This window comes from Rhamphochromis longiceps, linkage group LG12 (genome assembly GCF_057381845.1).
Source record: "Rhamphochromis longiceps isolate RC_006_pf linkage group LG12, R_longiceps_female_GT1.1, whole genome shotgun sequence".
NCBI lineage: Eukaryota > Metazoa > Chordata > Actinopteri > Cichliformes > Cichlidae > Rhamphochromis > Rhamphochromis longiceps.
This window is the reverse complement of record NC_140568.1, coordinates 41,010,245-41,025,165: the sequence shown is the minus strand read 5'-3', so window position 1 is coordinate 41,025,165 and position 14,921 is coordinate 41,010,245. Positions and strand designations below refer to the sequence as shown.

The 14,921-nt window shown below is 39.0% G+C and overlaps 1 protein-coding gene across 1 annotated transcript; it reads left to right on the top strand.

Moving 5' to 3' along the window:
- Positions 1-10,990: 10,990 nt before the first annotated feature.
- Positions 10,991-14,621, top strand: fam163b (family with sequence similarity 163 member B). Its single transcript, XM_085427089.1, has 2 exons — positions 10,991-11,083; positions 14,175-14,621. The coding sequence occupies exons 1-2, from the start codon at positions 10,991-10,993 to the stop codon at positions 14,619-14,621; spliced, it is 540 nt and encodes a 179-aa protein (XP_085283215.1).
- The last annotated feature ends 300 nt before the right edge of the window (positions 14,622-14,921 follow it).

Genomic DNA, 14,921 nt, shown 5'->3' with positions numbered 1-14,921 from the left:
GCAAAAAACTTAAACAAAAGTGGAAGCGAGTTCAAGAACAGCACATCAGTTTCTTATACTACAATCCAAGCAAACATATTAAAAATAAGTCTGATTTTGCCAGAAAACCCTAAGCAAGTTAGCAAAGGCTGTACATTGAAGTATGGAGAACTCACTAAGAATTTGGGGGTTGGCGAGGTAATTTCAGGCTTAAGTCTGGGATTTAATTGCTGTTTCAAGAGCAAATTATGTTTGTGATGAGAGAACAGTATGTAGAACAGCAATTGAAGTAAAAGAAAATTATATTTGTATATAATAAGGAGTAAGACTTAAATCTTCCACAGAAAGAACTGATGCGTGTTTCAGGCTCTGATCTTGCAGCTTGTTGTGCTGATGCGTCAGCTGTAAACAGATTTTGTGTGGAGATCCAGAGGGAGATGGAAACATCCTGTCAGCCCTTGGCTCGCTAAGTCAGGAGCCATGTTCTGGATGACGCTCCGACTGAAAAAACAAGAGCTCAGATCAGTCAGAGCGAAGCAGAATGTGAGAGATACAGAGGAGGACTGAAGGCATCTGGTGGGTATCATGACGCTGTGTCACATCAAGTATTCTGCAGTGCCTGAACTGGAGTGGAACATGTCCTGGAGGACAGATACTCGCCTGCTTAGACTATGAAGAGTACGAAGAAAACCACAGACACAGATAACTTTATTTTAGCCCATTTTCAAACTTCAACAGGGCTCTGTTATCATTTTAATTATGAAAAAACTGTTACTTTTTGTTTGCTCTTTTAAAAAAAAAAAAAGAAAAACACAACACACTTCATCCCTGTACAGTTGATTAATACACGTACTGTGTGATACTCAGTTTTTCACAGTTTAGGTCATCATTTAACAATTGCACCTTACATTTTCTTAACAGAGGCACTGAACTGGTGATACTTTTTTATCCGCTTATTAACTACTTGTTGTTGTTATCAGCTTTATAAAGGAGCAAATTCTCTTCTTTGTGTCCCTGTTAAATGAAGAAAATAATTTCAAATCCTTCTTTGCACATAGAAAGTCCTGAATGTTTAAGCCCTGTCACATTTTAAAGTACTCACCACATCATACTATTCCAAAAGGACATTTTGGTCCGAGACTGCAGGCTTACATGTGGTGCCTAGAGTTTCTAAAATTAGAAAGAGAGGCAGAGACTTCAGTTATCAGACTCCTCTCCTGTGAACCGGCTTCCAGTTTGGGGTCAGAATTTCCTTTCTTGTGTAGCTTACAGTTAGCCTGGTTCTTCCTGAACTATCCCATATGGGTGCATAAATAGCTTGAGACTGCCAGGGAAGTTCCCATGAAGCACTGAGCACTTTTCCTCTATTCCCCTCTTTTCATATATTTACATGTGTGTCATAAATATTTTGGTTTTCTTTCCTCTAGTTTTTGTTTTGTCTTTGGTCTCTTTATGCTCCTTTTTCTCTTCTCTTTCCCTTTATTGCCAAACCTGCCCCTGTCCTTCCCCGAGCCTGGTTCTTACAGAGGTCTCTCCTGTTAAAAGGAATCTGATTTTTAGGGTTTTCTCTCTAACATTATAGGTTTTTGCTATTGCTAGATTATTGCCATATAAATGAGATTGAGCTGGACATACTGTGTACATGTATATAAATTGCAGACTGGCTTTTCAAGTTTCAGTTTCCAGGCTGAGAAATCCACACCTTTAATTTTGATAATGGAAACAGATTTTCAGTTGCTGGTTATTCTGACGTTACTGTGTGACCCACTGAATTCCTCATCTGTCCTGGACTTCGCCTCGTCAGTGCTTCAGTGTCTGTTACCTGACCTTGGCAGGTGCACCTGCTGTAAGCTGATCCGTCGCCCCGAAGTGGAGATCAATGTGGATCTCCACATCAAAGTGGACGACTTACACCGAAAGCCTGTTTGTCTTATTGAACGATGCCATTAAACGGCCAGTGAGAGGAGGAGGATGGAGAGAGGCAGCGTTTGAGTGTGGAGTCATGTGTCCGTCCTTTCACTGAGGTTTAAATAGCGTCATGTTCACAGTTTAATGTAGTCAAAATGGAAGCAACTAACTCAGCTGTGACCCCAGTGGCACCAACAAACAAACAAATTCGGACCACTTTAAAGTTTCCTTATGTTGTAAGTAGATACAATTTTGGAACTTCATCAAAAATCTTTTTCCTCATCCTGTAATGTTCCTGTAGAAACATCAAATTTAAGGTGAATCTCATCTGCTGTGGAGTTGAGCTTTATGAATAACCTGACCTCCAGTGGTGGGTGTGTCATCCCCCTCATCACCGGACTCCACTGCAGTGTCAGTGGGAGTCAGGAGATCCTCAGTGTTCTTTCCACCACCCGACTATATCCTCAGTTGAAGTCAGCAATGCCCCGTCCACTCTCTACACAATGAATCTGAGTTTGCTCAGCTGTAGACTGTAAAATATTTTTCTTATCAGTTTTGTGGTTAACATAACAAAATCTGAAGCTGCCTTTTTTATGTCAGCGCTTGACAATTAAGTCAACTCAGTGAGATACAACTGAGGGCTCCAGCTGTGAGAAACAAATATGAGGACTCTCCATCTGTGTCGTATTAGTACCTTAGTGCCTCTGGTGAGTTCCATTTACACACTGGGTCATTAGTTAGAGAGATCTGTCACTGCCAACTGATGTGTAGCAAGCAGTGTTACTGTAAGTAAGAAGTGTGGTTTAGCTCTAAGAATAACCATTTTCCTGAACCCAACTATAGGTTTTAGTGCTTAAACCTAATTAAACCAAATGTCATAGACAGTAAAAACTAAATTAACAAAATCTACAAATTCCAAAACATAAAGGTATCAGTGGGGCACAAACCTGCACCTTATGCCAACATCACCCCGTCTGTCTAACGTGGAACATGTAAGTAAAACTAGACTGTTATCTCTCAGCAGCGAGGCAAGAACACTAAATGAGGCCTTGAATTAGTTTATACACCGAAATGTTAGCTCTATGACAAACAATAATAACAATGTTTTGCAATATTCCTTAAAAAAACAAACAACACCCCCCACTAATGAGTTAGAAGCATGGTTTTAAGAAGCATACGAGCATGATCGGAGCCTATTTTGGTGTATCAAAGTCTATAAGCAATTTACAACTTTAAACTCAACATCTGTTCTCTGGCCTGAAACAGCCTAATAAAAGACACAGTTTGTCACTGTGCTGTCACTGTTCCAGCTTTGACCCTAAAATCTTCACTTTTTGCTGCTCGGAGCAGAGGCTTCCTCAGGGAGCGGCTGCATGCTGAAAGAAAGAAGCACTGCAAGACCGCAGGAGCAGGAGAAAAGATGAAAAATAACCTCTAACATCTCAACTCCATTAATATTACACGCTCGTGTCTGTACAATACAGTGGAATCTCAGCCTGCTTTATCCTCTAAATAATTCACGCAATAAAATCTTTTCTCTCTATAAAGCCCTTAAACTTGTCTCTTCTTGGTGCCGCTCCAAGTGTAGGATGGGAAAAAAAAGACCGTGGCAGACTGCGAACAAAGAGTAACCCAGAAGAAACAAAAACTTATATTTATTTGGAACAAAGACATATTCCAAATCTGAGCTTTGTTGCTTCCTTGCTGACTGAATACAAATATCTTTTTGATATATCTTTAGAAAAGTCAGAAAGTATGGAATTGTTTATCTATATCTATTTTGGAGGAATTTTAATCCTGTTGGGTCATTTTAAAAATAAAAACAAAAAACTCTTCAGTCAACAAATTTTAATTTTTCTCTATGGTAAGTCACATTTTATAATTATGTTGCCTGTTTAAAAACAAAAAAGGTGTGAAAGTCTTATGGACATTAAAATCACTTTCAGATTAGAAAACAAACATTTTCTGCAACATAAACTAAACATCTGTCAGTTTTTGTGAAACTGTAGCTCCATAAATATTCCTTGGACACAAGATCACATAAGACGAACAAGTTCAGCTCTAATGTTGGTGTTTTGTCCCTTGAAGAGCGAATATGAAGAGCAAACTAAGGGAATTAGATTTGATACAGACATAAATTTATTCAATTTAAGCTGTTAAAGATTTTGTGTTACAGTCTAGGCATAAAAACTGCAGCTATTTCATCAGACAATGGATGATGTTTGGATCAAAATCAGTACTCTTTGTTGCCATAAGAAACAAAACTGACACTCTTCTTTTTGTTTTTAGTTGTCTCATAGCCAAGTTATCCCTTATTAACAACTGTACACTTTTTTCTACATTTAACAAAGAAATTTGTATTAAGAGCTAAAGTTTAGCTTTAGTAGGGGCCTGATTGCTTTAAGTGACAGATGGAATCTGACTAAGGCAGCTGTAAACATCTGTTAGACTTCACTTCAGCTTCAGCTGCACAGATGCAGCCTGCTAGCAAAGCCTATGTTAGCTAATTAATTAGCTTTCCACCCAATTTAAATATGGCTTCCAAGTCCAGAAAAGTCAAGAGACCAGTGGGTGATAAAACGGAGAGTCTATGCTGTTAACTAACACAAAATATTAACATAATTTAGGGTAAAACACCTTCACAGTTCAGATCTGTTCACATGTTTTGACCAAAGATTACTGGTGACTTTTAAGCTTTAAGCTGCTGGCTTTAAAACTGAAAAAACATGCTCAGTATCCTATAATTATATATAATTATATATAATTATATATAATTATATATAATTATATGTATATATATTTGTGTATTTCACACAGTTTTATATATGTTACGAAAATTAGTGAGTTTAGAACAAATCTTTTTACAAAGGTAATTTGTAAAAAGGTATATTTTCATATACTGGAAAATGTTCAACGTATTCTAAGAAGAGGGAAAGTAGATTATTACAATTCTTTCTATTTCCCCCCTGAATCTACCTGGATTTTACCTGTTTCTGCAGCGCGCTGTTGTGACGCACGTCGCGTCCTCTCTCGGGTCAGCATCGGAAATATGTGCTGCTACACAGACAGGATGAGACCGGATCCAGTGTGCACAGCATACACCTGCAGTTACTTAGAAGCGGACACGACCCTTTCTCCTCCTCTCTCGTCCTTGAGATCAGCCGCTTTTTGAAGATTTTGTTGGGACCAAAGCCAAGAGAAAATCTGGGGACCTGAAACTCGCCCTGGGAATATTTCCAGTCAGATTTCGGGATTTTTGAGTTCATGAGCGCTTTTGTACCTCCAACTTGCAACACAGCCAGTCATGAAAAAGTAAAAGAAGAAAGTGTGAGAAGACAGCTCCTCGATGAAAAAGAGCTGTATTGTTTTTCAGAATTGCGTTTTTACGCATATGCATCTCAAACCTGGAGTGAAACACAGGCTGTGAAATTACAGAAAATATTTGAAGATTCGTCTTTCTCTAACTGAAACACAGATTTCTACTAATGGTTGTCATGGGACACACCAGCGCGCGGATGTGAATAAAGATAAACTCACAGATTTACAGATTGGGTAACATCCAGCTTAAACGCGACTTTACTTTCCCGTCACCTCTGGTCACAAAACGGGACATTCTGAAGCGAAGGTGTCGTGGTTAACGCCATGAGACCATCCAAATACTAATGTGATGGGTAAGATTACCACTTAATGCACACATCGCCTGTTACGCGCGTTAATAAATCAAACACCATCTAGCCACGCATTTTCTTCCTCTTATCAGGTCTCCAAAAACGCTTCCCACTGTGGGGGCATGAAAAAGTCGTTTTAAATCAATTGTAGGGTCTTAGTTATTTTTTTCCTCCAAATTTGTGGATAACTTTGTATTTTTATTTAGAACATAAGAATCTGCAAACGCAGCTCAGATGATGAACGGACGGAATGAAAGAGTGTTTAATGAAGAGAACCTGATGTGCGTTGAACCGCAGCTTGTACGCAAAATAATTCAATTCAATTCAGTTCAATTCAGTATTATTTATAGAGCACCAAATCACAACAGCATTCCCATAAAGGCGCTTTGTATGGTAAGGTAGACCCTACAATAATTATTCTAATGCTGGGTAATAATTGGATCATTAACTTCACTGTATTTACTGGATTATCTCCACATTGTAGGAACAGAAAGTCAGTCATTACTTATGTTTTATAAAAACATGTTAGATTCATGATCCTACTCAGTTTTTTTTTATGAAAAGATGAGAAATCAGATTCATTCATTTTGCCTCTGTTTTCCTAGTTGAAATCATACATTTAACTACAAATTTACTTCTTTTTTTTTCAAATAAGAAGCTCTAAACATTTCCTTGGTTGTTTAACAAAAGTTTTAATCGTCTGAATGTAATCTAATCAAATGGTTTAAAAAATGGGTATATTTTCATAATTTTCTGGCTCAGACTCTATATGATGTTTGTGCATTTGAATCACACACTGTGATAGAATTTGAGTGGAAACTAACTGAAAGGGTTGAAGGAGAAAACCAGGTTTAATAGAACGGTCTCTTTATAACATAACTAGCACTGCATTAGTGCATTTTTCAGCACCTTTTCCACCTTCCTGCTCTCTTTAACACAAGCCAGTTACTCAACAAATTACGGCTCTGTCGAAGAAGCCACAGATGTTGGATAAACTGACAATAATTGTTATTATTGTAAATTTAACTTTTGCTTTTTGTTTTTTAATTGGTTCTGTCGACAGTAAGAAACATCTAAAAGAATCTGTTTTGACATACGAGTGAAACTTTCTGTTTTTCCTTTATCTGCTTCACAATGTGAATCTCCATCACCAATGAAGAGAAATGCAGTTTGGTGATAAAACATCAGCCTTTCCATTACAAATAAACTCGTGTAAAGAATTTTCTAAAATTAAGAAGTGCAGGAAAAAGGTTTTAGGATGTTATTGTGCTTTTCTAGAACATGTGCACAAAAATAGGTTGAAATATTTATATTTTTCTGGTTTTAAGAAAATTTCACTTCTGCAGCCCATTTCCTGGCAATAAATATTTATGAAAGCTGGGTTAATATATCAGATTTATTTTCATTTTTAAGTCTAATGAAGAAGATATGATGTGCTTAGTTGGAGTGAAGCACTCAGCAAGCACTGAAGGGTGGACTGATGGCTGTTGACCTTTGAGTGTGTGTTGTGTTTGGTCATTTGTGTATAATGCTGACTGGCTGTGTGGGTGTAAATGACTCTCCAGCCCTCAGGGGTGACAGGGTACCGTCACTATGGAAACCCAACGCAATAGCCAGTGATGAGTTGATCCTCAGCCTGCTGATGAGGGAGCTCATCAGCTCAGAGTGTGTTGTATAAAATTTCTGAGTGGCTTCAAGTTCAAATGTGTCCGACTTTGATTGTATCACAGCACGCTGACATACTGTCATCTTCAGCCTGGAGCCTTTACAGATTACAGATCATATGAAAATGATGCTGAGAGTGCAGATGGATTACGGTGACAAAATGCGTGTAGCATGAAAGTGTGGTCAAGTAGACCTATGGTAGTGCTTTTCTGTGATGTGTAAGTAACAGAGAGAGTTTAATTCATGTATTAGTATTTGGTTGCTATAAATTATGATCCATAGGGTTTTTAATTTTGGTTTAAATGGCTGTGACAGGCCTTTATCAGAAGAAACGTACATGTAGTGAATGTGTGTGTGAATGGGTGGATGACAGGTTGTGTAAAGCGCTTTGGGGTCCTTAGGGACTAGAAAAGCGCTATACAAATACAGGCCATTTACCATGTAAGTAGGTCAAACATAATGAATATTATATTATTCTATATTCAGTATATAATAATATTTATTATTTACTGGGAACTGCTCAACTTTTAGCTCCTTAAATTATTTTCATACCAAAAAGTGCTCTAAAAAGATCCATAAAGCAGACTTGTCACATCCTAGTTTTCTAAACCTAAGTTTGGACTCAACCTTGCATTTATTTATTTTTAATTCTAGAAAGTACCTTTGTATTTGTATGTTTCTCCTGTTTGTCCAGTATCATGCAATCTTACAGATCCACAGAACATTTATGACATCTGGTAGCTTCTAGGTGGATTACCTCCACTCTCTGATGATGAAGTGAAAACCTGTGGTTCTTCGAAAACCTGCATCAGGTTGGCTTTAAATATGGCACAATCCCTGTAGACACCCAAAGAAAATGACAAACATGGTGCACTAAAAGTACTTTTAGAAGTACATTTTCCCAAACACTTACATTTACTGAAATTTACTTGAGTAGGGTTAGGGGTTGGCACTTCTTCATGCAGTCATGTTTTATAGAGTCTTGCTAATGACCTACTAATTGTATTCAGGTGTGTTGCAACACTCTCAGGACACTGGCCCCTGAGGACTGGAGTTCGAGACTCCTGCGTATGCAAGCTGTATGCTAGCTTTTACCTGTGGTAAAAAAATAATTGTACTTTTAATCCAATTGCCTGACAATTATAAGGCTTTTTGTGAGGCACAAACAGCATGTTCACCAGTTTTGATGTGTTAAAGTCTAGCACTTTATTAATCTGTCGCCTAACACTTATGGTAAACATTCCAGTACTAGACTAGCATAATTTCCACTTTGTTGAGTACTCAAAGTACTTGCTGCAAAAAACAAAAAACTGCTGAGCAATGGACGATGATTAAAAACTCATATTCTGGTTCCACCAATGAGGAAGTTTTTTCTCCCTGATGAAGCTTTGGACAGTTTCAGGGAATTTGTATTGTATTAAGATTTTAGCTTTATGTTAGTTACATCTCCTTTCATGTTACTGTCTGCATCTGCCTGCTGGCATTTTAGTGTCTGTCATGATTTATTTTGTAAATCATCAAGAAAACTCAAAGTCATGATGCAACATTGGACTGACTGACTGCAGTCATTCAATTGCCTGCAAGGGGAACTTGTCAGATTTCCTTCTGCTGACGCATTAAATGGTTGACGAACATTTGCTAGTGTCTCAATAGTGTTTTAATTTTTCTTTCAGTTCACTAATACACATGTAATTCTGCTTTGGGACCATACATATATTAAATATGAATGAAAAGCAAATGATACAATGTAATGATGTAATGTTTCTGTTTTTCTCTTATATCGTTTGAAGGAGACAAACTAGATTAGGTGTAACCTTTTTCCAATTTCTAATCTGAAAACAGTTTAGTGCATGTTTGTGCGCCAATGGATGCTTTATTGTTTAATTCTCAGGTTGTTTTAAGTGCATTTAGCTGAATGCCTTCAAGTAACAGGCGCCAAATGTTTAATGGACAGTTAGCCTGTAAAATACTGACAAGTGAGGCTTGTTTAGATTTTTTTTAACCTTCACAACGTGTCTGAGAAGCCCAGTTGACCTGAACAGAAAGAAATTATACAATTTCTTTTAGTTTTGATGCATTCTCAATCATCCAGGAAAGTAAATCTACAAAAGTTGATTCTGTTCATCTGGACGTAGCGTTTTGTGGGAGAAATGTTTCGTCACTCATCCAAGTCACTTCTTCAGTCTCAGCTGACTGCAGGTTTCCCCAATCTTATAAACAGTAGATGTGCATGATGACTGAAACCAGCCCACTGAAGGAACAATGGGCTGGGAGGTCAGTTCCTTCATCATAATTATGCAAATTCTCATTCTCATTCCCACAAAACGCTACGTCCAGATGAACAGAATCAACTTTTGGAGAAATTTCTATTAGAAACGTATACATTTGTACACCTCCTGATTATTGTTTTTTATTAATCCAGACACGATGAAAGGTATGACTAAATGTCCACTTCAGAGTGTGACACAGTGGAACTCAACTTGACAATATCTCTTACGTGATTTCAATGCCAATGTGAAAACTCTGAGAAGAGCTGTTTCAGTGGGAAATCCAGATTAAAATGTCTCGAGGATGCTTGATTATGGTTTGCCATGTTAAACTGAGCTCTCCTTAAAGTCTGGATCAAGTGGGAAATGCATTTTCTTCCTTGGACCTCTCGATTGTTGGCTGGCTTTGCACTTGGCTTACTGTGACTACATTTTCTGACCAATTAGATTACTGACAAAAATGAAGTATTAGAATCAATAAGCAGTATTTTCTGTAATGGCTGCTGGCAAGAGTTCAAACATTTTAGAGCTTCACGGCAGAGCCATAAAGTATAGTTGTAAAAATGTAACAGCAACATCATTATCTTTCCTACAGCCTCCCCACCCACCATCTGCATCCCTTTTTCCTTATATATCATCATCATCTCTTTTAATTTTCCTTCCCCGTCACTATGCTCTCTCCCCCATAACATGATTTTCCTCATTACCTTCTTTTTCTCTGACCTTCTTCATCTTTGTGTATCCTTCACCCTGCTTCTTTCCCCTCCTCTCATTATCTTCTTTCCATCTGTTCTTTTGCACCTCCTGGCTGACCTGTCCCTCTCTCTCTTCTTCCTTCTCTTGCTCCATTTCCAACCCAATCTCTTCTCTAATAAGCGTTTCCTGCATAGAAACCCTCACTTTCTCCCAAAAGAGCTTTTGGGCAAAGCCAAAGGGAAACTGCCAGCGTTGTAATAAGTTTAGGTTTTTAAATGAGTTATTTTAATGAGGGTTTCAGTTACTCAACCATAACAAACATTCCTGTTTACAGAGAATTGAAAAAATCCACAGACTTCTATCAAATAACATAACAAAGACTCATTGCAGACTCATTACTCTTATGCTGGCTAATTGTCCTTACGCAGGTCAGTCACCAGCCAAATCCCAGTGTGAGTCAGGAAAACCCTGCTAATATTCCCTCGGTGGTCTCCTTCTCCCTTTTCCATTCTCTTCTGAGAAAAGTTTAAAATAATTTTAAACTTAAGACCTTCTCTCAATCTGGATTTTGATTGAGTTTCCTTTAAACCAATCATACATACGTTGCTTCCGTGTTTGACCATTTAACCAGGTTCAATCACTGATCTGGGTTTGCACCCCAAACCCAGATAAACTGCCAAAAATGGCTGTCCGGATGAATAGTTACTGGTTTCTCAGTCATGTGTGAAGTCCTTTAAACTACTCGAACCAAAAAATAAACTCTGACTCATTGCTTTGATTGCAGGGTGTTGATGGAGAGGATTTCGGATGTCAGCCGGGACAGTGGTCATCGCAGGAGGAATTTTGGCTACAGTCATCTTACTGACGATCGTCGCTGTGCTGTGTTTATGTAGGTTGCAGGTATGATTGTCTCACTGTTCATTACACATCTAAAGTTTAACAGAATGCAAAATGCACCTCAGCACCGTATTCATGAAAACAAGAAACTTGACAAATGTTCACACATGATGTGTGCAGTGCAAAAAGCTGGGAGTAATTTGCTGCCCCAGACAGTTTTCCTAATTATCAAAGTAGTCCAAGTGGAACATTTCTGTGTTTACTTTTGGCCAGACTGGATTTGTGTAACAATCTTGCTTTTCTTTTTAGAAATTTACAGCTGACATCCAAATAGTGCAACACAACCTGCCGAGACAGAGCATACACACTAATAACAAATAACCCATGTTGAAATAATCCTCAACTGTAAGACCTTTAAAACCGGATGGGACTTTTTCTGAGACTTTCAGAAACTCACATCCACATGTTTTCTTCTTGAGTGAGTCCTAGCAGTTAGCATGTAAGATTGCAACTGTAGTTTTAGGAGTGATGGATGCTTTTTGTAATCATCATCATCATCAACTTTATTTATAAAGCATTTTAAAACAACCACAGCTGACACAAAGTGCTGTACATTGGAACTGTAAAATAAAATTACATGAGATATAAATAAAACACAGATAAAAGAAGAGTGAAATCATTAATTAAATAACTACTTCAATTAAAAGAGAAACTAAGTCTCACTGAGGTTAAAAGCCAAAGAATAAAAGTGGGTTTTAAGACGTGATTTAAAAGTGGACAGTGAAGGGGCCTATCTAACATGCAGTGCAAATTATTCCATAATTTTGGAGCCACAATAGAGAAGGCCCTGTCCCCTATGAGATTCCTCCTGGATCTCGGTACCTCTGGGAGCAGCTGGTCAGCTGACCTGAGAGACCGACAGGGTATGTGGGGATGAAGAAGCTCAGAGGGGTAAGGCGGGGCAAGACTGTGAAGGCATTTAAAAACAAACATAAGAATTTTAAAATGAACTCTAAAAGACACAGGCAGCCAGTGCAGAGAGGCTAGCATGGGGGTTATATGCTCTCTTTTTCGAGTTCCTGTTAGGAGTCGTGCAGCTGCATTTTGAACCAGCTGCAGATGTGAGAGCAATGACTGACTGACCCCCACATAAAGTGAGTTACAGTAGTCCAGGCGGGAAGAAATAAAAGCACGGATCACTGTTTCAAGGTGCTGCCTCGAAAGAAAAGATTTTACTCTTGCCAGTCGCCTTAAATGATAAAAACTGGACTTCACCACTGCTCTGATTTGGTTGTCCAATTTAAAATCACTGTCCAACTTAAAACCAAGGTCAGTAACAACAGATTTAAAATAGACTTCCAGGGATCCTAAAACAACAGTGGAGGACTCACAGGGACCACTGGGTCCAAACACCAACACTTCTGTTTTCTTTTCATTAAAATTTAAAAAGTTTAGAGCCAACCAAGTTTTAATGTCATCTAGACATGTCAAGAGAGGTTTTATGGAGATGCCATCCTTGTGTTTTAGTGGCAAATAAATTTGGCAGTCATCAGCATAACAATGAAATGAGATCCCATGCCTTCTAAGGATATAACCCAGAGACAATAGATACAGTGAAAAGAGCAGTGGCCCTAAAATTGAGACCTGTGGGACGCCACATGACAGAGGAGCAGAAGACTGACAGAGAAAGTTCTATCTGACAAATAAGACCTAAACCAATTAAGTGCAGTGCCACCAATACCCACTACATCATGTAATCGAGAAATTAGAATATTGTGGTCTACGGTGTCAGAGGCAGCAGTTCGGTCAAGCAAGACAAGAACAACATGGTTACCAGAATCACATGCCAGAAGGATGTCATTAAAAACTCTTAATAATGCAGATTCTGTGCTGTGAAGGGTTTTAAAACCTGATTGCAAAACCTCAAAGATTCCATTTTCATCTAGAAAATCTTTCAGTTGACTAAAAACAATTTTCTCTAAAACCTTGGAGACTAAAGGCAGCTTGGAAATAGGCCTATAGTTTGCTAAAACTGTGTGATCAAGGCCAGGTTTCTTAAGCAGTGGCTGTACTACTGCATGTTTGAAATTTGCAGGAACCATACCAGAAGACAGACTGCTGTTAATAATGTCAAGGACATACTGTTGTATACTAGGAAAAAAATTCTTTAAAGAATTGTGGAGGGACAGGATCCCGTGGGGAACCTGTGGGCTTAATATGGCGAACCACATCCTCTAAAGTGGAGAGCGTCACAAGCTCAAACTGAGTGAAAACAGCAGCGCAAGGGACAGAGACAGAAGGGTCAGAGTCAGGAGCTGTGATAAGAGCCCTGGTGGTGACAACCTTTTCAATAAAAAAGTTCAGAAAATCATTGCAAATCTCAGGAAAAAACTTCCAAACAGACATTCAAAGGAGTATTAAGAACAGTGTCAATGGTCCTAAATAACACACGTGGGTTATGAGAGTTGGAAGAAATAATATTTGCAAAATATTCCCTTTTTGCCTCTTTAACAGTGTTCTGGTAGTGATGCCAGCAGTCTTTTAGAATTTGAAATGATACATGCAGTTTATCCTTTTTCCACCTCCGTTCTGCGCGATCACCTGCCAAATATCATTTGAAAGTGATGATCTGCAAGTGCCTTTCATGCACACGGTCTCACAGAGACGCCAAGTATATGCTAGCTACTTCCTAGCTTTGAAAGCTCCTCAGCTGGCAGTTTGTTCTTCATCTTTGTGATTCTGTTTACACCTGATTTCTTCCATGTTACCAGTAGGTGGTCATAGATAGACGGTTCATTGCTTTCATGAAAATGTTAAGATTCAGACAAAGACATGCCAACTAGCTCACTACACTCGCTCGCTATCTTTCAAAGTTACACAAACCAGCTTGTTTTTCATGCCCTATATTTACTGTGGCTTATACTTATAGTTAACACGGATCCGATTGGTTGAAACATATGATTTGAAACTCTCCAAAAGTTGATTCTGTTCATCTGGACATAGCGTTTTCTCCAGATGAACAGAATCAACTTTTGGAGATTTACTTACCTGGATGATTGAGAATGCATCAAGACATTTGTTTTGAAAGTGCTCGTTATTTTCTCCTTTGGTTAACCGTTTGTCTTTTAAAATGTTTGACTCTCACCTGGTCCAGTATTACTGCTGTAAGAGGGAGGAGTCTGAGAAGGGGGAAGAGGAGGAACCTGAGCTCGCCACCATGTCGCCGTCTCGCCCCCTGGCTCTGTCGGCTCCTCCTACGCCTCCGACGCCAGAGCAATACAGTGACGAGCCCGAGATGTACCCTCCCACTTTCCTCACTGAAGCCAACGGCCCCGTCAGCTACTCACCTCCGCCTCCGCCGCCACGCAGGTGCTATCGCTCGCATGCCTTCTGCCCTTCCTGTGCCCGCTGCTCACTACCCTTCTACTTGCAGCACCCAGAGAGGCTGTGCAATGGCGGTCGCAGGATCAGCTACAGGACTGTGCAGCAGCAGGACATGGAGTTGCCCATGGACTTGGCCAGCTTCTACCAGAAGCTGAACCTCATCCGCCAGGTCACCATGAAGGAAGTAGTCACCCACAGCGTCAGCACCGACGTTTAGGAAAGCAGCACCGCTGATTTAAACGATTCGATACACATTCAATTATTTCAGCACTTTGCTGTCAGTGTTAAACTGATAAATGGCTTTTAGACCAAACGTCAGGGCAGCGATGATGGAAATTCTGCAATGCTAAATGCATCATCGAAACACACGAAGGGACTAATTTCATAAACTGCTCCTTTTATTTGCTGAATAGCTAGGTAAGTAGCTACTTAACATATCTGCTGTCAAAGGATAAACAAGAATCGACAAAAATCAACACAGATTTCATTTGTTTAAATGCACCACACCAGTGCGAAC